The following is a 26,831-nucleotide window of genomic DNA, read 5'->3' on the forward strand; positions in this document are numbered from 1 at the left end:
CAAGGTTTGTTTCTTCATCAGAACAGATTTGAAGAAATTTAGCATTACATACTCTGCAGTGAATGGGTGCCATCAGAAGGAGAATCCAAACAGCTGATAAAAACAACAATAATCCACAAGTAACCCACACGACTAACATCTTGTGAAGTTGCATGTTTGTAAGAAACAAAGCAGCACCTGTTGTTCTCTCACATCAAAATCCACCCTCATATTTGCTTAGAACTGACCTAGACTGTTTTCACTTGTAAACTCAGCTTGATCTGTGCATATTTCTCTGCTGATTATGGATAGAGGACTTGCATTTTAACTGAAAGCCACAGTTTAAAGATTTAAAAAAAAACTTTATTACAAATCAGCAGTTTGTCACTTCACAAGACAATAACTGACAGACTGGAGTGGTGTTGATTAATGTGTTGTTTTTATCAGCTGTTTGGACTCTCATTCTGACGGCACCCATTCACTGCAGAGAATCCATTGTTGAGCAAGTAACGTAATGCTACATTTCCCCAAATCTGATAAAGAAAGAAACTAGGGCAGTTTTGGCAAATGTTCATTTTGGGGTGAAATATTCCTCTAAGTTAAGCAACTATAAGTAACTTTTTACTATATGCAAAGCCGCAACCATATTTTTAAGTTTAGGGAGCAAAAGTTTTAGAATCTGCCATTTAACAGGCACAAATTGCACTTCTGACAATGGGCTTTCAATTCTGAGTGATCGAGTGGCATTATCTGAACACAATTTATGATAAGCATATTCAAATAATGTGTTCTGCCTCAAAATAACACCCAGCAAAGGTTATCATCCTGAAATAGTCCAGCAGTTGTTAAACATCAATGAACTTTCTTTTCGTGTACCTGAAGTGAAATTTGTTGATATGAATCTAAAACATTCTCTTCCATAACAGGACTGAGTGCTCAAGTGTACCATAATAAACCTTCAATTGGTGGCTGACTAAATACTTTTTTGCCCCACTGTATATTGCTTAAAAGTTTTTGTTTACTGAAATTCTACAAAAATTGTTATCCAAGACCAATTTTAATCAAATCTTAATTTATTGGGATGCCAGTGGTACTTTTCATTCTAAAGTACCACAACAAAACCTAATAGAACATTTGATATTCTCTTTATATATATATATATATATATATATATATGTTCTTATATAATCAGAGCAACATTTTTTGTAAAGTCATACACAATTCCTCAGGTGTTTTCAAATAGAAGTCTTTGTAAACTCTGTAGAAACATATATCTATCCTTCGGCCGACTCAATGTACAGAGAGCGAGAGCTGCAGAGGATTTTCTAAACGTCTTTAGCAAATACCCTCAGTTTAAGGCTTAAATATACACGTGCTTAAATATACAGTGGATTTCTCATCAAAAGCAGCTGAGTCAGTCATGTGTTTGTTTGGAGGGGTTGATCCAGGCGTCAGTATGCGTCACTCAGTCCACTCTGCAATGCAGCACCATGACGTTAAAAAGTGCTGCCCCCCTTTCTTTCTTTCTTTCTTTCTCTCTGTCAGCATGTGCTCTCCGCACAGTATTGCACAACACAAAGTGTCCATGTGGCCTGAACGCAAGCAGACACATTCAGTTTACTCCCAACCAGACCATCAAGATGCAAAGCAACTTTATAAAAGGGGCTAGCTTGGTTATTGCCATTAAATATTAGGAATAATTATCAAGGGGAAAGAAACAGACATCCAGTGGTTTCCAGCCTGAGTCTTTGTGCTTTCTGTGTTTGACTACCCGGTGGTGTGGTAGGTCACTGTTAGCATAGAGGCAAAAAGAGTCTCACTTGTCACCAGTGTCTGCTGCATGCGTGCAGGAGATAGGTATTAACTCGACATACTCAGTAAAAACAGCCTTTCATGCAAAACACATTCTAGGTATAATCCCCTGGCATAATGTAATCATGTGACCTGTTGTTGGCAGGGATGAGCTGATTGGTTAGTTTGTCATGATCACGGCATGCTGGGAAAGTCATGGCAGTGAGCCAGTAATGGCAGCTCAGATATTCTTCTGATATTTGGGTTTTAGTTTGAAGTTTGAGGTCAGTAAGATTTTGTGTTTATGAAAAACTCTCTTATACCCATCAAGGATGCATTTATTTGATTGAAAATACAGTAAAAACTGTATTAGAAGAAATATTATCACAATTTAAAATGAACTATTTTCTCTGTAAATATTTAAAAATGTAATTTATTCCTGTGACGCAAAGGATTTTCAGCATCATTACTCCAGTCTTCAGTGTCACACGATCCTTCAGAAATCAATCTAATATGCTAATTTGATCAAGACATTTTTCTTATTATTATTAATGTTGAAAAAAGTTTTTGTTTTTTTTTGTGGAAAAACTGACTTTTTTTTCAAGGATTCTTTGATGAATAGAAAGTTAGAATAAACAGCACTGATTTCAAATAGAATTTTTCGTGACATTATAAATGTCTTTCCTGCCACTTTTTATCAATTCAAAGCATTCTTGCAAAATAAAAGTATTAATTGCTTTAAAAAACCTTACTGACACCAAACTTCTGAATGGTAGTATGAATGGCATTTTAAAAAGGCTCTAATTTACAGGAGGTATGAAGCTTGAAGATGAAATTCACATAGCAGCATGCTTTATGAAAGAAAAACAAGAATGAGATTTTCAGCCTCTTGCAGTAAAATTACCAAGTATTCTATAGTTTTCAGTTTCACAAGGGCTCAAAAACAAAATACTATATAGGCTTCTTGCATGTTTTGGATATTGCTTATGATTTTTTACACACACACACACGTATATGCTGTATATATATATATATATCTGAGGTGACATTTTAGTATCAATGCTTCAAGTTTGTTTAAGTTATGGCTTGCGCATATCCTAACTATATTTTATACAGTAAGCACAATGCTGTTCTAATAACAATAATAATACTGCTGTTTGAGAAAAGCATGCAGATATAATAAATCTTATTTTTAAATAAATAAATCTGTTGTCAAATACATGTGCTCGGACCACTAGCACTGGCATCTCGGACTATTTAAAACTATTCAAATATGGCCTAAAATAGCTAAAAAGAAAAAAAAAGCCATATCTCTTTGTACCCTGTGCTCTCAGCCGAACAAGAAGTGCAAAAATAAAAGCAAAATGATAAGAAATAAGCCTAAAATATTAGTTCTTTTGAAAAGAGAAAATCTAAGAAAAAAAAGATTCTGACACCACTTACCTAATATAGGTATTTTTTCTCTGGCAACTCCTCAGCTATTCAACAGAATATGAAATAAATGGGTCTGATCTGTCTCAAAGTTCTCTGATATCTTGATTGAGTTCCAGGCACAGCCTAACAAATACCTCTCACTTAATATGATATAAAATCACACAATAAACACTTTGTTTCAGGATAATTCTACTGAAAGATGACCATACTAAAGGTTCTGCCCTCGCATTGGTCAAACGGTTGGCTTCAGGTCTCCAGGCTTGTGCTTGCTGGCTTTGCCCGGGGTCAGCGGTCAGAATGTCATTACCACAGTGACTGGAGATGACATCATCATAAACCTCCATCAAAACTGTAGTATATCAACGGTTACGTAGCATCTCGTCAATTAAAAAAACATGTGTCTTGCTGCATGTTGTACATTTCCGGTTTGTTATATTTCACAGGTTGTCCAGCCCGTTGCAATGCTGAAGGCAAGGTTTTCTGATGCTACATCTGTTGTGATGGTCATTGTACACTGGGTTGTGCTTTCTCTCACTCATGATCCAGAGGAAGGCTGGAGAAGATTTCACATTTGTGGGAGAAGCAGGTGAGAGAGCGAGAGAGAAGCAAACCCATACAATGAATGCTAGGTCTTCACCTGTGATTGTTCAGGATTGTCTTCCAAAGGTTTATCTCCATCACGAGACTTCTTTCTTTTTTTGTTGCCTGGAGAGTAGAAAGTGAAATGTAAAATCCCTAGTTTTGAACTGACCGGAATATTTTAAATAAAAAAGCTGTAAACTGATGAATAAGTATGAACAAGTGATGAAAATGTCTGATTGATGAGTACCGTGATTTAGCAAGCAGGACATGTTTCTGACAGGTTTGCGCACCATTCAGAATTGAATTAAGAATGCCTTTAATATTTCAACGCAAGTCCTGAATTTGAAATACATTTGTACTGAAACAGGATGCATAATTGCAATTTGAATGTCAATTTAAGTAGAATTAAAATCAACTGAAATTCACATACTGTAACTATTTTTATTTATTTATTATTATTTTTAATTAAATGTTTTTGAGAGTAAGGCTTGTAAATACTTTGAATGGTAGCTTGACAAAGGCATATTTGGAATAAAAAAAAAATCAAAACTAAATATCATATATTTTCTATATTTACTGGAATTTAAATTAATATACTGTAAATGTACAACTTAAATTTATATACACTAACATTAATCATGTTTGAAAAATTGTTAAAAAGAATTTCAAGGTTTTTTAGACAATAAATAAAGAACAGATAGTAAAATAAATAAATAATAACAACAATAATAAATGATACTTATTATTAGTCATTGTTTTTTGTTTCAAGGTTTTATGTATATATATATATATATATATATATATATATAGAAAGTTGAAAGTATATTGAAAACACATTAAATTTAAACATTAAACCATTTAGCTTTTATCACACATTAAATGTAACTTTATAAGTTATACGTTTGATTCCCAGTGAGGTATATACTCCAAATACATTTTGAATTGCTGTAAGTGTCTACCAAATGCATGAATGTAAGTAAGGAACATTACTGAATCGATGATTGTTGACTAAGTAAGTCTAGTTGGTTAGGCTAGTCAAGAAGCTTTGCCGGAGCACCAGCCTCCCACACATTTTTTTTTAACAGCAGGAATGATTTCTTGATCAAATGTTTTTCCAGGAGCAACAAAGGCTGCAGACCCAGAAATATGTCCAACTTGTGTAAATCACATTGTTCTGAGTGACTTGTCATTTTTTATTAAACAGATGTGTGGGCTGCAGTTTGCCTGGCTGGTTGCTAGGAAACAGATGGAGTTTGAAGATGCAGAGTAAAAGCAGGTGTGTGTGTGTGTGTGTGTGTGTGTGTATGTGTGTGTGTGTGTGTGTGTGTGTGTGTGTGTGTGTTTGTGCAACTGTAAACGCAGGTGTCGTGTCATAACAGGTGAGATTCACAGATGCTCAGTCAGATGCTTGGCAACTGATACACACTGAGCTTCCGGAGCAGTTTTTTCCCCAGGTTCTCATCCGAGCCGCCCAAAGAGTGAGAGCTGATGAGCTGGGATGTAGACAGGTCCGTCTCCATGGGTACGGCTGTTGCATCTGAAATAGATTGGGCACACTATGACAATGGGCCATGATCACATGACAAACTGAGCTGAAAAGTCATTGGTTAGTCTTCTCTTCTCTTCTCTTCTCTTCTCTTCTCTTCTCTTCTCTTCTCTTCTCTTCGTCTCCATGGGTACGGCTGTTGCATCTGAAATAGATTGGGCACACTATGACAATGGGCCATGATCACATGACAAACTGAGCTGAGAAGTCATTGGTTAGTCTACTCTTCTCTTCTCTTCTCTTCTCTTCTCTTCTCTTCTCTTCTCTTCTCTTCTCTTCTCTTCTCTTCTCTTCTCTTCTCTTCTCTTCTCTTCTCTTCTCTTCTCTTCTCTTCTCTTCTCTTCTCTTCTCTAGTCTTCTCTTCTCTTCTCTTCTCTTCTCTTCTCTTCTCTTCTCTTCTCTTCTCTTCTCTTCTCTTCTCTTCTCTTCTTCTCTTCTCTTCTCTTCTCTTCTGTGTGCATCCAAACTTCATTGATTCTTGATTTAGTCATTCCTGTTAACCCCCAGTCATAACAAGCAGAGCTGAAATGGACAGTTCTAGTCTGATGTCAACATTCCTTTGCAGGTCGTATAAACAGAGTCTATACAGCTCATGCATTTCCTCTCCCTGCAGTCTGTCAAACGTCCCATTCGCTGTCAAACAGCCACTCCAATGTTTGAAAGTTTGGGTGCATTTAGTCAGAGAACAGACCACCACCCTTCTTAAAAGGATAGTTCACCCAAAAAGAACATTTTGTCATTATTTACTCACCCTAAAGTCATTTTCTAACCTGTGTGCTGTTACTTTTTTTCTGTTTAAGACAAACACAGATACACACTTTAGGAATCTTCTACTGCATGAAAGTATTGTAAAAGTAGTCCATGCAACTACGTTATTAAAAATGATTCTGAAGCTCTGAAATCATATGATAGCATTGTCTGAGTATCGCAAAAATGTAAAATGACTTTGAAAATAATATACATAGTCACTATGAGTAGTTGTAGTGAAAAAAAAGAATTTTCTTCTAAAATGATCCATGGACTGCATCCAGGTTTGAAATGCCATGAGGGTGAATAAATAAATTGCATTTAAAATGTACAAATGTAATTAAAATAATTTTTATTTTTGGTGAACTATTAATTTTTGTATTTCAAAAAGTACAGTTTCTGCAGTGATTTATGGTCGCCTAATGCCCAGTTGCTTCGTTTGATTGGACTTTTAGCAGCTTTTAAATTCATTTTTGGACTTAATGAGGTAAACACTGGTGCATAAGATCATGGTTTGGCTTCAGAAATCATCCTTCAATTCACCCACCAGTTCCTTCTTTTCTCTCCAAGCGATTGTCTCTTATATATGGGGTGTCATCCATACGCAGGAACACAGAGTCACTGGGGCTCTTCTGTCCATCTGATTTACTTCCTACAGGGGGAGCCAGAGAACCACAGTCAGCTGATCACAGAGGAAATACTGAGTTTGTAGCACTATGCAGGAGTATCTGATTACAAAACTATGAGCAATCAAAGACATTTAAAGCTATGAGTGATTTGGGAAACACAATTTTCCCACCTGTGTTGACATTGAAACAGCATACTAGCATACTACTCTTCCTGTTTCTGCCATATAAAGCTAGTATGCAATTCTCAATTCAGCCACATTTCCTATTGAATCAGGAAATTGGGGTGGGATGTATTGAAGACCTTTTTTTAAAACAGCTAGTAGCCTTTAATATTCATAACAACCTGAGATTAACCACAGTTCATACTGAGGATGAAAGCAATGAAGACTCTTTACAATGAATGGTGGACTATTTCTCACAACAAGAAAATGATTCTGCTTTTGTTTTTGGAATACGACTATAGCCCTACTTGAGGGAGAAGATTCTGAAGATGAACAGGCCCTCGGTCATCATCAGCCGGTAAGCTGTCAAAATCTTTGCTTATTTTGTATTTTTGCTGCTGTCTGATTGTTGTTATATCATTCAGTTGGTGGCATGGATTTATGTATAATTCAGACGGAAGAGATATCTTCATATTTACTGGACAAAAATAGAGCGAAACTAGAGAACACCCCAAATTTCACATTATCTTATATATATATATATATATTACATACACACATGACATATATTATGAATATCTTATATAATTTGCATTTATACTATTATTTAAATGAAAAAAATGTAAATTAAATTTAAAGTATACATTCAATTATATTAAAGATTATGCAATATTTTTAATCCAGGAATATTTTTTGTTTTTATGAATACACAATATTTTTAATCCAGGAATATTTTTTGTTTTTATGAATACACTTGACTTCAAGTTCAAGCTAGCAAACTTGAACAAAAAGCCCAAACATTTTGATTTCAAACTCTGATTGTGGAACTGCTGTCATATCTCAAGTTTCAATCTGTACTGCATGCAAAGTGCATTGGATATTTACAGTAGCATTTTATATCAATGCAAAGATAATGTTCGACAGTGTAATTTGATTAACCTGCATTTGATCCTGTGTATAGTACTTATAGGACAGGCCTCATTAATTAAAGGAAACACAGCTTGGTTGTGTTTTGACATGTATAAGTGATTTCTAACTTAAGAATCAGAGTTAAACCTTTTCACACAAAGTCTGATTAGTTTTAGTAAGAGGATTAGAGTTCGGCCATCTGTCTTGTCTTGCACTTGGAAGCTGTGAGAAACGTCCTAATTCCATCACATGTATCATCAACATGCATTATCTGCATCCTCGGTTTCCACAAAGATTAAAATTACTGACATTGATATGTTGTAGTTATGTTTAGGTATATTCAGACAACTCTTTTGGTGTTCCTCAAACAGTGGCTTGACACCGTTGTTTTGCAATCACTCTCAACGTTAGAAAAGATCAGAAGGCTTTGGAGATGAGCTCAAATGGTCTGTCATATAAAACCCCAGAAAGATGCTATAAATGAGAAGCGAGTGCACTCACGGACGATGCGGTTTCTCTCATTAAGGGTGCTGGTGCTGTCTGGCTGTCTGTAGAGGTGGCTGTGCTGGTGAAATCGGGTCAGACAGGGCCGTGGTTCTGTCAGAGGAAGGGCGATGCTGTTGGAACGCGTCTCAGGGATTGTCATTCTCTCCCCGGGCACTTGACTGTCTGCGTCGGGTGTTTGTGGAGAGCTGTCCATGCGTGTAGCCGTCAGGGCGTTCTGATAATGGTTACGAGTGATCTGGAAAGAATGACATAACATAAACAGACACATTACAGTTCGCATCTCATAATTCTATATGATTTCTAACACATAGCATTAGAATATTTGTTATTATTTGCATTATTTATGATTTTTTTTAAAGTATTTGCATTAGCACGTTTGAAGCAAAACTAGAGAACACGGGAAATAAAAACTTGATAGGAGTTTTTTGGATCAGCCTCACAAAAACTGGACTTGGTTCATATTCCACTTCAAAATCAATTATAAATAAAAATATAAACAAATAAATAGACAAATAAATGGTTGTTTGTTTGAAATTGATATTTATCAGAGGTGCCCAAACTACTTAATAAGAAAGGCCGAAAATCAAACATGCTTGTGGGCCATGGGGCAAAAGTACATGTTGCATTATGTCTAACTATATTATATTAAAGTGTAATATATTTAAATAACAATTTATGATTTTTTTTTTATTAATCAGATGCACTTATAATGTTTTTTAAATATATATTTTCATGCAAAAATAAAACAAAAAATGTTAAAACAAAAACAAAAATATAAATTATTAATTGTCATTAATATTATTTAAATGGATTGCACAATTGTAAGTATACATCATGGTCACATTTGACTGAATTTAATGCCGATAAATATTTTTTAAATAAAATCAAAATGGATTAATTTAAAAACATAAATTATGTATTTCATTAATGAAAATAATTAAAAATATATTGTATCTAGACAGGATTATTTACATTACGATAATGAGAAAAAAAATCTATTTTTATAGCATTACAGTATAGAGAATTTAGGTTAAAAACTTTAATGATCTTCAAATTAAATACAATTTCGATACTATTAATTTCTTTTGATATTGGGTTATGTGAACCATAATATGACCCATAATGTTTTTGAATTTTCCCCTCATCCAGCTGTCTGAAAAACAGTGTTTCTCTCTCTCTCTCTCTCTCTTGCTCTCTCTCTCTGAGAATAGTCAAATTTACCTTAATGATCTGTAGGTCTGTGAGCTGGCGAACTGAATAGTCTGGTAAATACGGTCCTCCGCTGATGCTCAGTTGACCCAGACTGCCTCCATGGATTGTAGTATCCGAATGATTGAGACCGCTGCTCCGGGACGGTGATCTGTGGACTGGATCACACCAGTAGAAGTCATTCAGCTGATTATTGCTTTAATTATTGCCACAGATATTTACTTTTGCTTTCCTCGGGCTATTGAGAGTCTACATATATATACTGATATGTTGAGATAGACTACTTATTCAAAAATTCAGCCAAATGTACACAACTTGATTGGACTTGTTTATTCACTGCAAAAGTGACCTCTTAATGAGTTTAAAAAAAATAAAATATCTAAAATCCTTGAAGCAAAATATTTGTACTTATGTAGAAATAGTTTCACTTATTTATACTAGTGCAAACATTATTTTAGATGTATTTTTAGATAGTAGTATCAATTATTAAAGGTGTACATCTTTTTAATGAAAAAAAAAATCTTTGCGTGAACATTTGGGTGGCGTTATGCAAATCATCCCACATACTGACGTAGATATGTGGGGGCGTGTTAGAAAGAGGCGTTTTAGGGGGGTGTGGCTGACTCTGAACTTTTAGAAAGAATATCTCTTTGGGTTTGAGACTTTAATCTCTGCAACTTCAGGGATCTTGTCTATTCACGAACAGCTTGTAACACTCCAAAGAGAAAGGAAAACTTGAAATCGCATCATATGACCCCTTTAAGACAAAATTTTTTCCTATTAAAGATACATTCTCTGGAAATAAGCCTATGTTATCTACATCTATATATCGCTTCTCAAAGTAAATTTATTTTTTCAGTGGATTTTTAGCCATTTTAACTGGTCAAATTTGGCAAAAATACATGTTAAAAATAGGACATGCAGTGCTGAACAGTGGAAAAACCTTTTAGTGATTGTGATTATGAGAGCAAAAAAAAACATATGCCATACACAGACTCTCTCTGTGTGCATGTAGATGTCATATCTCATTAGATGCTGAGGTCCTGGATGGAGTATACCTGTTTGCATCTGTGGTGTGGCTTTTCTTTATGTCTTTATATCACAGAGAGATGCAGAGAAAACTCTCACAAGAGAGAGACTATGACACAGACACTTGGCTTACATTTAACACACATTCATTCTGAATTAATCTCTTCAACTAGGGCTAAAGGCTCCATCCTTTAAGTTATTTTTGCATTTTCATGAAGCTAAGCTTATGAGATTTTCATCCTTATATAATAACATGTCATTTTGCCTGAGTGGGCAGACGAGAGTTTCTCTCCCACTGTAATTACCCGACTCTACTCTCCTAAGATTTACATAGCCGCTCTATTTAGATTTGCTGTCTTAATTATCTCTGGAGAGCGTTGCTAGAGGGGTCACGTAGGCCTGTGCTCCGCGCTCAACCCCTCTCCGAGTTTTTAATTGCTCATTACGATTTGTACTGCAGGAAAACTGAGATATTCTGGAAAGTTGATTTATTTAATGAGGCTCTGTTCACCTCCAGTGATGAATTCTGACCATATTAAAGCAGCAAACAAACCTGTGGGTAGGATGGTCATAATAGCAGGTAAGCCGTAGTATGTGAACGGCCCGTTTTCAAACTTTAGTCCCTCTTTACCGATCTCTACCTCCACTCGACCCTGCAGCCAGAGAGAGGTGGTTCAGACATTTTTATTGTTGAGAGCTTTGAAAACGAGTTTTCAATTATGAAAACTGAGAAAAATCAAATTTTTCTCCACTTACAGTGTGGTCCAATAGTGAAAATGCTTTTATTTTGCATTTAATGTAATATAATTTTGTCATGAATGACAATATTTTGTCACAAATGAATTGATTAGCATTACAATTTTAACACGTTTGTTTTGTATTTTTTTATTATTTAATCAAATTATTTGTTTTCCTCAGTTTGCAATAATGAAAAATGAGGAAAATGACATTTCTGTTCATACAATGGGTTCCAATAAAAAAAAGCTTTTATTTTGTATTTCTTGAAAGTAATATAATTTTGTCATAAATTAAATTATTTTGTCATAAATTAATAGATTAGCATAACAGTTACAAGAAAATATTAATGTTTCTAGTATTTAATAAAATCATTTATTTTGCTCAGTTCGCAATTATGAAAACTGAATGTATATGGAGTCCAATAGTGAAAAATCTTTTATTTTGAATTCTGCAATAATGTCATATGTTATAAATTAATTTATCTGCATAACAGTTTGAACAAGTTTATAAAAAAAAAATTATAATAATATATATATATATAATTTCAGAATATATTTTTATTTATTTATAATGCATTTCAGAATATATTTATTTATAATGCATTTCAGAATGTCTTTTAAAACTTGTAGTACTTTACCTGCAGTATGAGGATGAAATAATCTACAGGCTTGTTGCGCTGGAAGAGGTAGTGCTTTGGTGATCGCTTGTTTTTCTCATCAAACTTGAGTTCCTGCACCACGCTTGGGTGCTTTATCAATCGCAGGAGGATCTTCTCTGAGAGATGCGTCGACTTAAAAGGCTCTACTTCTACCGACAGAAAGGGAACGGAGAGAATAAGAAACACATTAATGATATTGACAATGAAACAGCATTCTGATCCTTCATCATCTGATGATGATTCGCAATACTGCACCAAATGAGTAGATACATTAGATTGTCAAATGAATGTGAACACATCCTTTTGGTCCTGAATTTTATGTTATAAACCTAAAACTATTTTCAGTTTCTTAAAACTTCAAATTCTACTAATCCAAAACTGTCTGAATTGATATGTGAGACTCTCCCACAATTGTGAATTGAGATTACCTGTTGCTAGAAAGCGATGTGTTGCGAGCAGAAGCTGTGGTGAAACTTTGACCTTCATTTCACTCTCTGACAGTTTAAATATGGAGAAGTCTTGCTGTTTCCTCTCATGGTGGGATACTCGTCTCTTTGTACGGTTATCAGCTGCCACAACAAAACAGCAATACATTATACTGGATAAGCTTGACCTCAAACCAATAACAAGTGAATGAGACTAGAGAAAATATGCTTAAAATACAAAATACTGACAATAAAAGGTTAAAAGAAAACTGTAATATTTAACTCCAGGCAATTTATACAGTATGCCACTCAAGATAAGTCCGTTGAATATAATACACTTTTTTTGTATACATATTTGACTTATTATAGGCTAATAAAATGATTAGTCATACGTAATAAATACATACCAACACTAAATATGCCAAAACGATTTAAATGCACTTTGATTGACTTGCACAACAATTTTCTTAGAATTAAGGTTTGTTTGTTTTTTATATAATTCCAGAAGTCATATTGCAAGGTGTCCATTATTGCCATTTCCAATAATTAATTATACAATTTTTCATTCACATAGTTAATTATTTTTTAAAAATAAATATACAGTTTTATCTTCAACATAACAGTATTGTTTTTTGTAGTATTTAAACTAAAACACGTTTTAATGGTATACAAGTTGGATCAAAAAAAAAAGTCTGCTTCTGTAGAATATGTTACTATACTTGACTATAACTGTCACCGTCCCACCTGTGGGACGCTTGGCACTCTTTTTTTGTTGTCCGTTTTCTCTATCAAATCTTTTAGTAATCATCATAAATCTATAATCATCATAAATATATCATCTGAAAGCTTAGAAGCCCAAGATTCATCCTGTGAAAACCATTTTGAAATCGGACATTGCGTTACCATGAAAATGGTACTTTAAAATCTTTTGGCAGGCTCCTCCCCCTTAGTGGGCGGTGTCAAGTGTCATATTACAAAATGCATTATGCTCTTTTACAATCAAAACTTTTTAATTTAATTGTAAAATTGAATAGAGTTTGGATGGCACCCGGTGGCTGTTTGTGGTATAACGCCCTAAATAAAATCTCACAGGAACCTCAATTTGTTTCATATCAACTTCAAATTTGGAACATAACTTATTTAGATATAAGGCTTTAATGTTATACCAATTTTAGAGTAAAACCTGTTTTACTCTAAAATATAGTGCATTTTCTTTACAGTAAATTTAAACTACCATAACTTTTTGATACTTTAATATACAAGACGTTAAGGTAAATGTCTATACAGAAATCAATTTACTTTTCAAGCTAACTTACAAAATATTCACAGTAAAACGTGTGACAACTAACCCCAGTCTCCTCCAATATGTTAGCACTGTAAATCATGGTTAAAAATGAATTGATAATTGCAGAGAACAGGCTTTGCCAGAAGACAATAACACACAAGAGTTCTGGAATCCAATTAGTTTGAAAATTATTTGCAAAAGGGTCACAGTGTTATCGACTATGCATGAGGAAGCAGCAGGAATCAGGGCAGGTTTTCACTCAGACAGACTCAGTTCTGTTATGGCTGTGTGGAGGAAATATTCCACTAATAAAGTGACGTGACATGTGACATGTGGCCAAGTATGGTGACCCATATTCGGAATTAGTGCTCTGCATTTATCCCATCCAAAGTGCACACACACAGCAGTGAACACACACACACCGTGAACTCACACCCAAGGCAGTGGGCAGCAATTTCTGCTGCGGCGCCCGGGGAGCAGTTGGGGGTTCGGTTGGGTTACGAGTCCGACTCTCTAACCATTAGGCCACGACTTCCCCTTAACGCACCACTGGACTGATTTGATAACTTTTAGGTGTTTGAATGTTTGAATGTTCATCTGAAGTTTGATTATTGAAAGATGAGAAGATCGAAAAACCAGATTTAAAGAACAGAAATATTAAACACCTACTGTAGAGGTCCGTTTCATCCACAATCTCAGACTTGATGATTTCCTCGATGACGTCTTCCAGAGTGACAATGCCCATGACTTCGTAGAAAGGATCTCCTTCTCCTTCATTATTGACCCTCTGCACGATAGCCAAATGAGATTTCCCTTTACAGTGCCAGAGAAAGACATAGGATCATCATGGCTGGATATGCAATCGACATTTAATTTTACACTCACAAAACTGCAGTGCTATTAAATCAATCCATGAAGTTATTAGTCAAAGTGTGCAAAATCAATAGTCACACAACTTTAGTAAATGAAGCCCTGTCCATTTATTTTACTCCTCGGATACTTTTGTATGTGATTTCTGCGGCAGAGAGTCTTTTGCATTGTTGAACTGATTTGACACATGACATAAAGAGTGCTTGAAATGAAGGCTCATGAAGAGATTCATGAAGATAACAGACCTTTTGGCAAAGCTGCATTACATTATGAGAGATTTATAAAACAATCTGTTGAAATGACCAGGCTTCAACTGTTAGTTTCTAAGGCTCCGGTATATATACAGTATATACTGTATATATACCGGAGCTTATTGCATCAATCGCTACATAATTCCTATTCCTCAAACTGTATTCTGCATTGATAATCAGACTTTACATTTTCAAAACACTTCAAACAAAGCAAATAACTAAAGGGATAGTCCACCCAACAAAATGAAAATTCTGTCATCATATACTCATCTTCAAGTTGTACCAAACCTGTATGAGTTTCTTTCTTCTGTGGAACATAAATCATTATATTTTAAAGAATGTTGGTAATTAAACAGTTGATGGTTCCCATTGACTTCCATATATGGAAAAAAAAATAGTATGGAAATCAGTGGGGACCATAAACTGAAATTCTTCAAAATATTATAATTTTTTTTTTGTTCAGTAGAAGAAAAGACATTCATGCAGGTTTTGAACAACATGAGGGTGACTTAAATTTTTGGGTGAACTATCCCTTTAAGCTCAAATGCAGGTCAAATGCAACATGCATGCTGCACAAGCATGAAAATTAAAAAGGCCTAAAACATGATTTAGAAAATAAATTATAACAAAAAAAAAGCAATTAACATAGAAATTCATGCATTTATTTGCATATGCATTTTTAGGACAAACTGTGCTATTGGATTCTATTTGGAAATCAGTCAGGCATTTCCTTCAACAGTTCGTCTGTGTTTTTCTTTCCATTTTCAGCCCCACACTGTGCTTTATTTAGCATTTCCCACCATACTGCTCTGCCATGCATCACATGAGTAGAGTATAGTGCCAGCTTTAACGAGTTCATTTGCTGGCACAGCAGCTGAGGGAACTGCAGGAACATCCACGTGGGCTTAGAACCCCTGGCTCGCGTGCATGCGTGTGCACGTTACATAATAGTGTAGTGATGTAATGCAGTTCCCTGAACATCAGCTTTGAGGTCTATCGTGCCGAGTGCTGCATTGCCCTTGCTCTCCACCTGACTCCTGCAGAATTCTTCACTTCACTCAGCGTGTGCCGCTACCATGGAGACCACAGCGTGACAGACACTTCTGTCCATTAGGTTCTCTCTATCCAAAGGTTGAGGATTATATATTTAATCCTCTCTGCCTGAAATGATATTCCAAATCTGGCCGACTGATGATTAACAGAAATGTGCTAGCTGGGATGTTTTGTTTGTTCCATTGCAAAGAGCTCCTGTCTGGGAATTCAGTGAACAATATTGTATAAGCAACACAAATCATGCTTCATATTATGAGCTTTTTAAAAAGGGTTTTTACATATAGCTTAAAGTAATTTAGTTTTGATGACTTTTTTTTTTTTTGCTGCTGCTGTTCCTTTAAGATTCCAATGTAAGTGCCCTCTTTGCATGTGAAATGAGATATAGCTTTGCTGCAGCAACAAGCTGCTGGTTTGCTGTTGGTGCCAATATAGATTCAGCAGCCCCATATTTCAATAACAGACCTTTTGGCAAAGCTGCATTACATTATGAGAGATTTATAAAACAATCTGTTGAAATGACCAGGCTTCAACTGTTAGTTTCTAAGGCTCCGGTATATATACAGTATATACTGTATATATACCGGAGCCTTAGAAACTAACAGTTGAAGCCTGGTCATTTCAACAGATTGTTTTATAAATCTCTCATAATGTAATGCAGCTTTGCCAAAAGGTCTGTTATTGAAATATGGGGCTGCTGAATCTATATTGGCACCAACAGCAAACCAGCAGCTTGTTGCTGCAGCAAAGCTATATCTCATTTCACATGCAAAGAGGGCACTTACATTGGAATCTTAAAGGAACAGCAGCAGCAAAAAAAAAAAAAGTCATCAAAACTAAATTACTTTAAGCTATATGTAAAAACCCTTTTTAAAAAGCTCATAATATGAAGCATGATTTGTGTTGCTTATACAATATTGTTCACTGAATTCCCAGACAGGAGCTCTTTGCAATGGAACAAACAAAACATCCCAGCTAGCACATTTCTGTTAATCATCAGTCGGCCAGATTTGGAATATCATTTCAGGCAGAGAGGATTAAATATATAATCCTCAACCTTTGGATAGAGAGAACCTAATGGACAGAAGTGTCTGTCACGCTGTGGTCTCCATGGTAGCGGCACACGCTGAGTGAAGTGAAGAATTCTGCAGGAGTCAGGTGGAGAGCAAGGGCAATGCAGCACTCGGCACGATAGACCTCAAAGCTGATGTTCAGGGAACTGCATTACATCACTACGCTATTATGTAACGTGCACACGCATGCACGCGAGCCAGGGGTTCTAAGCCCACGTGGATGTCCCTGCAGTTCCCTCAGCTGCTGTGCCAGCAAATGAACTCGTTAAAGCTGGCACTATACTCTACTCATGTGATGCATGGCAGAGCAGTATGGTGGGAAATGCTAAATAAAGCACAGTGTGGGGCTGAAAATGGAAAGAAAAACACAGACGAACTGTTGAAGGAAATGCCTGACTGATTTCCAAATAGAATCCAATAGCACAGTTTGTCCTAAAAATGCATATGCAAATAAATGCATGAATTTCTATGTTAATTGCTTTTTTTTTGTTATAATTTATTTTCTAAATCATGTTTTAGGCCTTTTTAATTTTCATGCTTGTGCAGCATGCATGTTGCATTTGACCTGCATTTGAGCTTAAAGGGATAGTTCACCCAAAAATTTAAGTCACCCTCATGTTGTTCAAAACCTGCATGAATGTCTTTTCTTCTACTGAACAAAAAAAAAATTATAATATTTTGAAGAATTTCAGTTTATGGTCCCCACTGATTTCCATACTATTTTTTTTTCCATATATGGAAGTCAATGGGAACCATCAACTGTTTAATTACCAACATTCTTTAAAATATAATGATTTATGTTCCACAGAAGAAAGAAACTCATACAGGTTTGGTACAACTTGAAGATGAGTATATGATGACAGAATTTTCATTTTGTTGGGTGGACTATCCCTTTAGTTATTTGCTTTGTTTGAAGTGTTTTGAAAATGTAAAGTCTGATTATCAATGCAGAATACAGTTTGAGGAATAGGAATTATGTAGCGATTGATGCAATAATTTGAGGGCCAGTACACTTTAAGTGTAGGCACCTTTTTTATATTATTATTATTTTGTTTTCTTCAGTAGAGTTTATGACCCCTATAACTTTCTAGCACCACCAGCAGTTCAAAATGTCACATACATTTTAGCTCATAATTTATGAACTGAATAGAAACTAAATTCTCTCTTTTCATTCCCTGGAGAAGTTTCAGTTACTGCCCAACTAGATTTTTGGCATTTGTTTGCAGTCCCCCTACCCCCATCTAATTTGGCCTTTTTTTTTTTTTTTAGCAAAGCAAACAATTTTCAGTCAAACCCTGAGCCATTGGATTGTTTTTTTTTTAGCACCATTTTCTGCATAATTCCCAGTGGAATCATTAGCAAACATCAATAGGTATGCCATATTATTATTAATGTTATTGGTCCTTTTAAAATTTATTTTTATGGGCTTTTTGTCTTTATAGGACAAACCAGCAGAGTTAGAAGAGGAAACAATAGAGAGAAGTATTGGAGGCTGCCAACCAAATGATGATCAGTCAGGACCTGTGTGATTTCTTGGTTTTACACTCTGCCTAAGTTTGAATACGTTTGCTGTTTTAAAGGGACAAATATAAAAAAATCACAAAAGAAGATATTTTGAAAAATGTCTGTTTTTCCCCCCCACCCATACAATGAATGTCAGTGAAGTCAAAAACATTCTTAAAATGTCATTTTTGGTCCAGAGAACAAATAAAGAAATACAGTTTTGGTGAACTGCATGCGAGCAACTAGTGTATTTTAAATTTAGCATTTTATATTTGTTATGCACTGAAAAGAATCATAATATTTTTAAAGAGCAGATACATTTTGACAGTTTTACCACTTCAGTAGCTTCCAGCTTTAACTTCTTCAGGAGAAAAAAAGGTCATTTTATTCAGTTTCACCTTTACCTGCAGTTCAGCACCTGTCTTACTTCACTGAGTGGAGAGGGAAAGGTTGAGCCTGCATATTTCATAATTCCAGCTGTAATTTGTTCACTGGAGGCAGAAGCTTCAAAGAGTGACAGGCTGGGTGCTCACAGTGTGAGGAAGCAGATCCTCTTCTCTCTCACTCTGCTCTTTTTGTCCATATGGTCCCAAGCTGAGACACTGATTGGACCAAAAGGTCACTGCTGCAGCTAATCTACCCTGATGTTTCTATACAGATAAGCACTTGGATTTAAAGGGATAGTTCACTCAAAATTGAAACTACTTCATTTACTCAATCTTATGTCATTCCAAACCTGATGTCTTTACACTGCTAAACTCCAAAATGGTGTCATGTGGAGCTCACTTAAGAATGAAAATTTGCTGAAAATGTACTCACTTTCAGGTCATTCAGTTAAAAACATCTTAATGATGGATTTGTTTCTTACAAACATGCATCTTTTTGCTAGATATTGATGGATTGGAGTCGTGTGGTTTACTTGTGGATTATTGTGATGTTTTCATCAGCTGTTTGGATTCTTATTCTGATGGCACCCATTCACTGCAGAGGATCTATTGGTGAGCAAGGGATGTAACGCTAAATTTCTCCAAATCTGTTCTGATGAAGAAACAAACTCTACATCTTGGATGGCCTGAGGGTGAGCACATATTCAGCAAATTGTCATTTTTGGGTGAACTATTCCTTTAACAGTCACGGTCACAATCAACTGTCATAAAAGAGGTGTATAAAGATTGTTAAACATTTCCATGAAAAAAGATATACTGTAACAACATACAAGTATTTAACATACATCCTTTACAGTTCCATTTGAATGGAGCGATTTCTAAAAATTGAAAGCAATCCAATAGGTAAACTTTCTTTGACCTCAGTTCTAAGTTTCTCTCAGACAGTTCTGCTGTGTGGTGTGCAAAAGTCTTGCACAAAGATTAAACTCAATACAGGGTTGAAAAGCAGTGCCTGTGTCAGTCTGTGCTGAACATCCTATTTTTGGTCTGGATGTTGCTTAAACTGCCCTGGATTCCTACGGCGGTTATGGAACTGATACTGTTGATGATCCCTTTACTATTGCGTATGAACATTTGTGCCCTGTGGGGAAGGTAAATCTGGTGAATCTTGTACTCTGTGAGAGCGGTACATCTGACAGGTTACTGCATTACGGCTGAATTATGGCACTCTGCACCCTGCTGCTGCTGCTCTGTAGCTTTGACTCTGTGCCTTTGCAGAAAACACCATCAATCTCAATAAGACACTATTACATAATTGCCACTGTGCTGCAGTAAAGGCCAACGTTATCACATACCAGGCGTCAGAAAACATCACTGTCTAGACTTTGTGCAGGGCAGGACCAAAAGGAAATGATATTCATCCCTGCATTCCACACATCAGGGCTTGACATGAGTAATTTATGGATTTTCAGTTAAAGGCGTGTCAAAATATGACTAATAGAACTCTTGTGGTGAACAGTAAGTAATGATGACAGAATGAAAACGGTTGCCATGGGAACAAATTTAAATTATTCAAGTCATCCAGCTTCTAGAGTCTCTGGAGATGTCAGCTAAAGTAAAGATGAGGCTGACGCTAAACTACATATAAGTATAACATAAAATTATTATATGTTAATTATTATGTTATTACATTATAGAACACTAAATTTGTTGTATTATTATACGTTATAGTCAACATATCCAAAGGGCAATGCATCACTTTATCTAAGATTTAACCAGTACATTGGCGAGCTGGATCACGTGGCGATGACACACACCCACGGACACACACATCGACTCTGTTTGCCGAGTCAATGTAACAGCTGGAGTCTCATGTAAATAGAATGACACCGCAGTGACGTCATGACGCTTTGCAGGGCTGCGATACTGTAAGTGTAAATGTATAGACTACTGTCCAGAAAAACCGGCCAAAACATCCAGCCAGAGATGATGTGATACGATTTCTGTTCATTTTACCATTGTAAGCCCAAGAAGTCGGTGGACAGATATGTAAACATAAAGAACTTTCTTAAAAAGGCATTTCTTTATTTAATATTACATTTAATAATTAAGGTTTAATATAATGTAAAATAGTTTGATAATAAAAGGTATCAAAAGTATTACTCTAAAGTAATACTTATTAAAGTACTCTTTTCTTTTTATATTGACAGACCCTTGGCTGGGTCTGTGAAGACCGAAAGCTCTCAAATAGCTTTATTAGTAAACCAGCAACATGAGGTACAATTGTATTGAATCACACATTTTGCATTTAATAAAAAGAAAAAATTATATTATTATTATTATTATTATCATCTGTATATTCTTAGTAAATGTCATGCAATATTTGTCCTTATGGTGGGGTAAATACAGGTAACGTAAAGTAACGTATCCTTAAGTTACTTGCCATCCAAAAAGGCAATAGATGTTCTATTCAAACTCAATGCAAACTCGACTTTTATGTGGAATAAAAGTTAACGAGTCACAACGATTCATCACCACAAGGTGGCACTACATAACAATTTGCCTGCACTTCGATAACTGAATGATGGAAACTTTTAGACAAGTTATTGTTCTATTTGACTAATGAAATAAAATGTAAAATTGTAATTACGCAAAACACCTTCATATATAGTGGCATATTTACTAAACTACATACATGCATAAGATATGTACAAATGTCTCCTGGTAGTTTTTTTCTTTTTCTTCTTCTCTTAAGAGAATGCTTGTACGGTGGCTACATATATATTCAAAGACGTGAACACAAAACCGATATTAACCGATATCGATATTAAACATCTATAAGATAATTGTTAGTTCAATCACATTTTATAACACAAACTTCACCTATTTGCATTTCCAGCCTTTTTGGTTCCCAAAATCAATAAACTCGTTCTGTGGGGGGTTTTGTTAAATCATTTAGAAAAAAACCCCTCCATTCTCCAACAGCAGGGTGAAACAATAAATTGTGGTCTCATAAACACTTACTTTAATCCCATGGGTGTTTGGAGCCAGGCCTCAAGCAGACAGCCAATGGCACAGATGATAGAGAACACCATTCTGAGCAGTTTATGGGTGAGATAAAACTAAGAAAAATAAGAATTTGGAGATGTTTGGCTGTGTGTGCTAACCACTCTCGTCTGCTCGGCATCTCTCGCGTCCACTTCGTAAATCAGAGACAAATATGTGGACCTTTTTTCTTTCTCTCTTATTGTCCACGGCTCGTAGATATTCAGAGGGACCCGTATGTAAAGCCTTGCCCTTGTCGACGGTCTGCAGGGAGGGCTCACAGGACAGTTAGCAGGCTCAGGAAACTTTTAACTAATAAGTTATTGATGGTCCACTTGGTTGAAATGTTGCGCGTCCTTTAGGAGCTTGTTTGAAACAGTAGGAGTGCCGTGCTCGGATGGTTTCACTAAAAGACTCAACAATGTTTCTATTGCTGTGTGAGGGGGGCAGGGAGCATCACAACACAAATAATATACACATTTTTAAATGAAAAGAATAAAGAAAATTCATATATATGCAAACATATTATGTAGTTGTTTAGTCTAATGCAGTTTAAGATTACAGGGAATGGTTTTATACTTTCATATAATCCTGTTTAAATTCTGCTGCAAATAAACATTTCAGATTCCGACAGGATGAGATCCTTTAAAGTGTACATGTGCTTTAAACCAGGTGAGTGGACATTTTCCTATTATTCTATTACTAACGGAAAATGCCAGTTATTTGTTGACCCGGTTTTTTATTTTTTTTATTTTATTTGAAATGTCTGTGAACTTTGACAAATGACCCAACCCAAATATGCATACATAATAGTAATGGTGTTGTATATGGCTAATATTACGCAGTACAACGTAAAGCATTTTGAGCTTTAGTTTGAAATCTTTCTCTTGGCATCTAATTAACATAATCGTATTGTCATCATTTGAATAACGAATAATGTGCGTAATTATTGCCATAACCTGAAACTTTTATGCAGAAATTAAATGCTTTAAGTGAAGTTGAAAAGTGTTACTAAATGCATTCTAAAATAAATCAATACATCAATAATTATTCTGAAGAAAGAACTATACTTGGATGTATTATTTAGAATATTTGGAACTTTATCCATGTTGTATTTATAGCTAAAAAGGTTTTATAAAAGTTTTAACCTCGCACTTTTATCAGAATGGGAGCAACAGATGCAAAAGTCTGAACTAGGCTACTTTATAGCCTATATTGTTACAAAACGGTGTATGTTAACCCTATTTGATATTTACTCCCAATAATTTCTGAAACGGTGAGTTCCAGTTTAGAAAGCTAAAAATGAACTTCAAAAGATTTCTCGTATAAAACTTGATCAATCTTGCCACAAATCTGAGGTTAAAGAGAGGCGCCCTGTCTGGTTTGCTGCCAAGAAACATACTGTAAAGCAGCACAGAGTCTTATTTTCTTTCTGTTTTGTTTTATTCTCATTTATTCTGCAAAAAATGGACTGTCGCAGGACGCGTGGGATGTTAGGCCAAAATGTCAGTCACAGGAGGAAAAATCACATGTTTCCCGTTATTACACAACAGTGTCGTGAGTGGGGTGAGTTGAGCATTATTTTATTATCTATAATGGACTGTGCACGTCTCAAGTTTAATAAGAGCATGCATTCACCAGTTGAAATGACAGCACGTCTGGCTGGTGTGTCACGCCAGAAGATGCACCCTACTCATAAACCGAATTTTTAATAGGCTAAACCATATGTTCAGCATTTTATATTCACATTTCACAGCAAAGCTATGCAGTGCATAAAGCAATGAAAGGACAAAGAACCGCGTCAGATCTGTGTTGCTCTGGAATAATACATTTTTAAAATGCACTACAATTATTTGATCGAAAAGATGAAAAACTAATTCGCGCTGGTGTATTTGTGAACGAATATTTCAAAAAGATAAAGCAAGAAGTGAAGGAGAACACGAGATGAGTTGCGTGGTTAATGATCATTATTATTTCTTTTAGAGTTTCGTGATCTTTATATGCTAAATTGTTTGCTTCTTAGGAGACCACCGGTCCCGACGTGGATAATTATTTATAATAAACACATTTTTATAAAAAGAGAGGCTGATATGTCAGCAGGTTATTGATATTTTGTCAGGTGTTTTTCTTGCTCGGGGAAAATAATATATTTTCCTCCTATGAATAGGCTACGTAATGATTATTATTTTATACGATAGTTAGGCTACACATTGTAGGCTATTTTATTCTTCAGCATTGTTTATTATTTTCCACCACGTGATTTTTATCTGACTATATAATGTGATTATATAGGTTTTTATCTGTGTAAACTGCCTAAAACAATTCCAGTCCTTTTGAAGAAACCTCATATTTACACCTCATATAGAATAACGTGTAAATGCAAATCAACATATCAATATATCAACTTGAAAATGGCACGACGGAGACGAAAAACACAAAAGAAGGTTTTTTTTCAGTTGCAAATCTATGCAATGTTCATCTGAAGAAAACAAAAACAGTCAGAAAGCTCAACTTTTAATTCTCTTCACGTGGACGTGTTAAAAATAAGCGGATTCGTTTACTGTTTGTAGCCATTCTGGCTCCATGATAGTCAGTTGCTCGATGATAACGACAACAGGACCGAGTTTTAAAATAAGGTGAACAGCTGATTAATCTACATTAACCTACATCTTAATCTACAGCTACATGTCATATGGACCGTCGCTCGTCTTTTTAGACGACTAAATCAAAATTACGTACTGTTTTTTTAGTAAGTCATATTGATAATGTGGGGGAAAAAATTATAATAGCAGAAAACAAGCCTTTAAAAATAAATGTTCCAATTGACTTTATAGATTGACTCCATTGGAGAACCTTTTTAAAATAAAGAAAAAGATAACTCATATGCTGATGTTAAAAACAATGTGAATAACCTATAAATGTAACACCAATAACTTTTAACTCCAGTGAACCATATTCAACCATAAATGGTTTTGGATAAAAAAAAAAAAAGAGGATTCTTTGCAGAATCCTGCTGAATTTGGATAAAAAATAGGATTCTTTGCTGAATTACAAAGAACTGAAGAACCACGAGTTTTCTGTTTGCCCATTTTTTATTTATTTATTTATTATTATTATAATCTTTTCTTTTCTTTTTTGGTGCAGACAGAGCAGTTAAGGTTCAGACACCCCACACTCAGAGAAGCTTCTGTTAAATAAGAGTCATCTTACCTTTAAGAGCTGTTGCGTTATAGAGGGCGGTGCAGGGGCAGCAGTGTGATGGAGGTTGGCCCTGGGGCGTGAGTTTACTCCAGCTAACTCCAAAACAGCTGAAGACCGGGGGGCTGAAAGAGACACCAGTGATCCTCGCTCAAGGAGGGGCATAAACACACTTCAGGTGCTTTGTGATCGGGTTTTATAAGGAGATCTCTGCTGGATCTCCCTCACTGCGCTCCGCACGGTACTTGAGGACAGAAGATGCCCAGGCAGTTCCTCTGCCCAGTGTTCGGCTCGTCACTGTGGTTTGCACTGATACTCCAGTCTCTCATTTCCTCCGCCGTTACCTACAGGAGACCAGTGTCCGGAGGGAAGAGACAGAGCTTTCTGGAGAGAACCTTAATTTTACTGGACGTGAATACGCGAAGCCCGGTGAAAGTTTTGAATGACAACTTCCTCTCGTTGCAGTTGGATCCATCTATCATAAAGGATGGCTGGCTGGACTTCTTAAGGTATTGCAGTTTTGCAATTACACCCTACGCCTGACGATGGTTTGATGGTGCTGATGTGTTTGTGTTGATTTAGGAAGACCCTGCTGGGGAAGCCGTCCAATAGGTGTGTTTTAGAACATGGTAGCTGGTTTAAAGCTGGTCCAAACTGGTTAACCATATTGGATTAGCAACATACTATCTTAAAGTGGTCAATCTGGATGACCAGCTAGAAACCATCTTCCATGTTTCAAGCAGAGCTACCAGGCTTCAACTGGATTTTCCAACAGGAACGCTACTAGACATTATCAGTGAATCTTTCCAATAACATATAACTGCCCTAACACCTGATACTGCTATTTATGTATGTTTTAATCTATCGACCAACGTCTTGAATACACTTTTTTTTTTACACAATACCATATTTTTCTAAAGATATATGCTAACTCCAAACCCATTTGTTCTTATTAGACATTTATTTTTCACAGATAAACTTCATGTTTGGTTGCACTTTTTGAAAGAGACAGATTTTCTATGCAGCTTATAATTGTATCTTGTAAAATACCAGTGTAGCCTACCATATCTCTGTACGAACTTTCGGACATTCATTTTACGCGTAAAGTAGAATTCAACATGTTTACGCGCAATGTTAAAAAAAAAAAAAAAAAACATCTGTTCAATCCCAGTGATACAGTGTTGTTGGATGAGCTTCGCCCGATCTCTCTACTCCACATACGAATATGAATTTATATATTAGAACGCGAAACCTGAATATACGCACAGATTTGAATGGTTGTGTTAATTTGCACACCAGGGCTTGACCTGGAAGTGAATATGAGTGTTCCAGCCCCCAGAGGAGAAAAGACACAAAACCATACGGAGAACCGAAATGTAAGTGTCTTTCATAGCCCCGGACAGCTTTCAGTATCGATGTAGCGTAGTGTTTACCATCGATATAGTACCAAATAATTATTATGATAGTCAGGATGAGGTGTTGGAAAAAAAGAATTTAAGAAGTGGCCCACATAAATCTGAACCACAATCTGCTGTCGTGGCATTTGTTAGTTTTCTGTCGTGTACAGTGCAAGTTATTGCAGACTTATAAAGCAGTCAGAGGGGTTTGCTTGGGTTTTACATTTAAATTGCGTACTTCGTTTCTTTCTGTATAGCCTAGATGGCAAGAAACAAGGACTGAATAAAAGCAGAATTTGACTTGTCTACTTGAACATTTATATCCACTATATTATGTTCTTTTTTACAATCTTCTATGGTTTGAGAACAGCCGTTCAACAGATTTGATGTGATATTTATCATGTTTAGCTAATGATATGCGCATGCATG

General features: G+C 35.7%; 2 protein-coding genes across 2 annotated transcripts in view; one reads left to right on the forward strand and one right to left on the reverse strand.

Moving 5' to 3' along the window:
• Positions 1-2,489: 2,489 nt before the first annotated feature.
• LOC107586093 (metal transporter CNNM1-like) lies at positions 2,490-25,170 on the reverse strand. The gene is made up of 11 exons (XM_016273328.1): positions 25,018-25,170; positions 21,930-22,071; positions 14,299-14,442; positions 12,348-12,488; positions 11,899-12,068; positions 11,077-11,176; positions 9,507-9,652; positions 8,280-8,520; positions 6,627-6,731; positions 5,213-5,323; positions 2,490-3,909 (listed from the first exon to the last, which is right to left on the reverse strand). The coding sequence occupies exons 1-11, from the start codon at positions 25,168-25,170 to the stop codon at positions 3,830-3,832; spliced, it is 1,533 nt and encodes a 510-aa protein (XP_016128814.1). The 3' UTR covers positions 2,490-3,829.
• Positions 25,157-26,831, forward strand: part of LOC107586094 (inactive heparanase-2-like) — a 79,411-nt gene continuing 77,736 nt past the window's right edge. The window contains exon 1 of the mRNA XM_016273329.1: positions 25,157-25,514. Coding sequence (XP_016128815.1) covers positions 25,264-25,514 — 251 coding nt within the window. The 5' untranslated portion in view covers positions 25,157-25,263. The remainder of the gene's footprint in view (positions 25,515-26,831) is intronic.

This window comes from Sinocyclocheilus grahami, unplaced genomic scaffold (assembly GCF_001515645.1).
Source record: "Sinocyclocheilus grahami isolate Dianchi unplaced genomic scaffold, SAMN03320097.WGS_v1.1 scaffold77.1, whole genome shotgun sequence".
NCBI classification, from domain to species: Eukaryota; Metazoa; Chordata; class Actinopteri; order Cypriniformes; family Cyprinidae; genus Sinocyclocheilus; species Sinocyclocheilus grahami.

Coding starts and splice junctions, on each gene's coding strand:
- LOC107586093 (XM_016273328.1), bottom strand. CDS start 25,170: ATGCCCCTCCTTGAGCGAGGATCACTGGTGTCTCTTTCAGCCCCCCGG. Junction 12,489..14,298: donor GGATGAAACGGACCTCTACA/GTAGGTGTTTAA, acceptor TTGTTGTGGCAG/CTGATAACCGTACAAAGAGA. Junction 5,324..6,626: donor GGAGAGAAAAGAAGGAACTG/GTGGGTGAATTG, acceptor AATCTATTTCAG/ATGCAACAGCCGTACCCATG.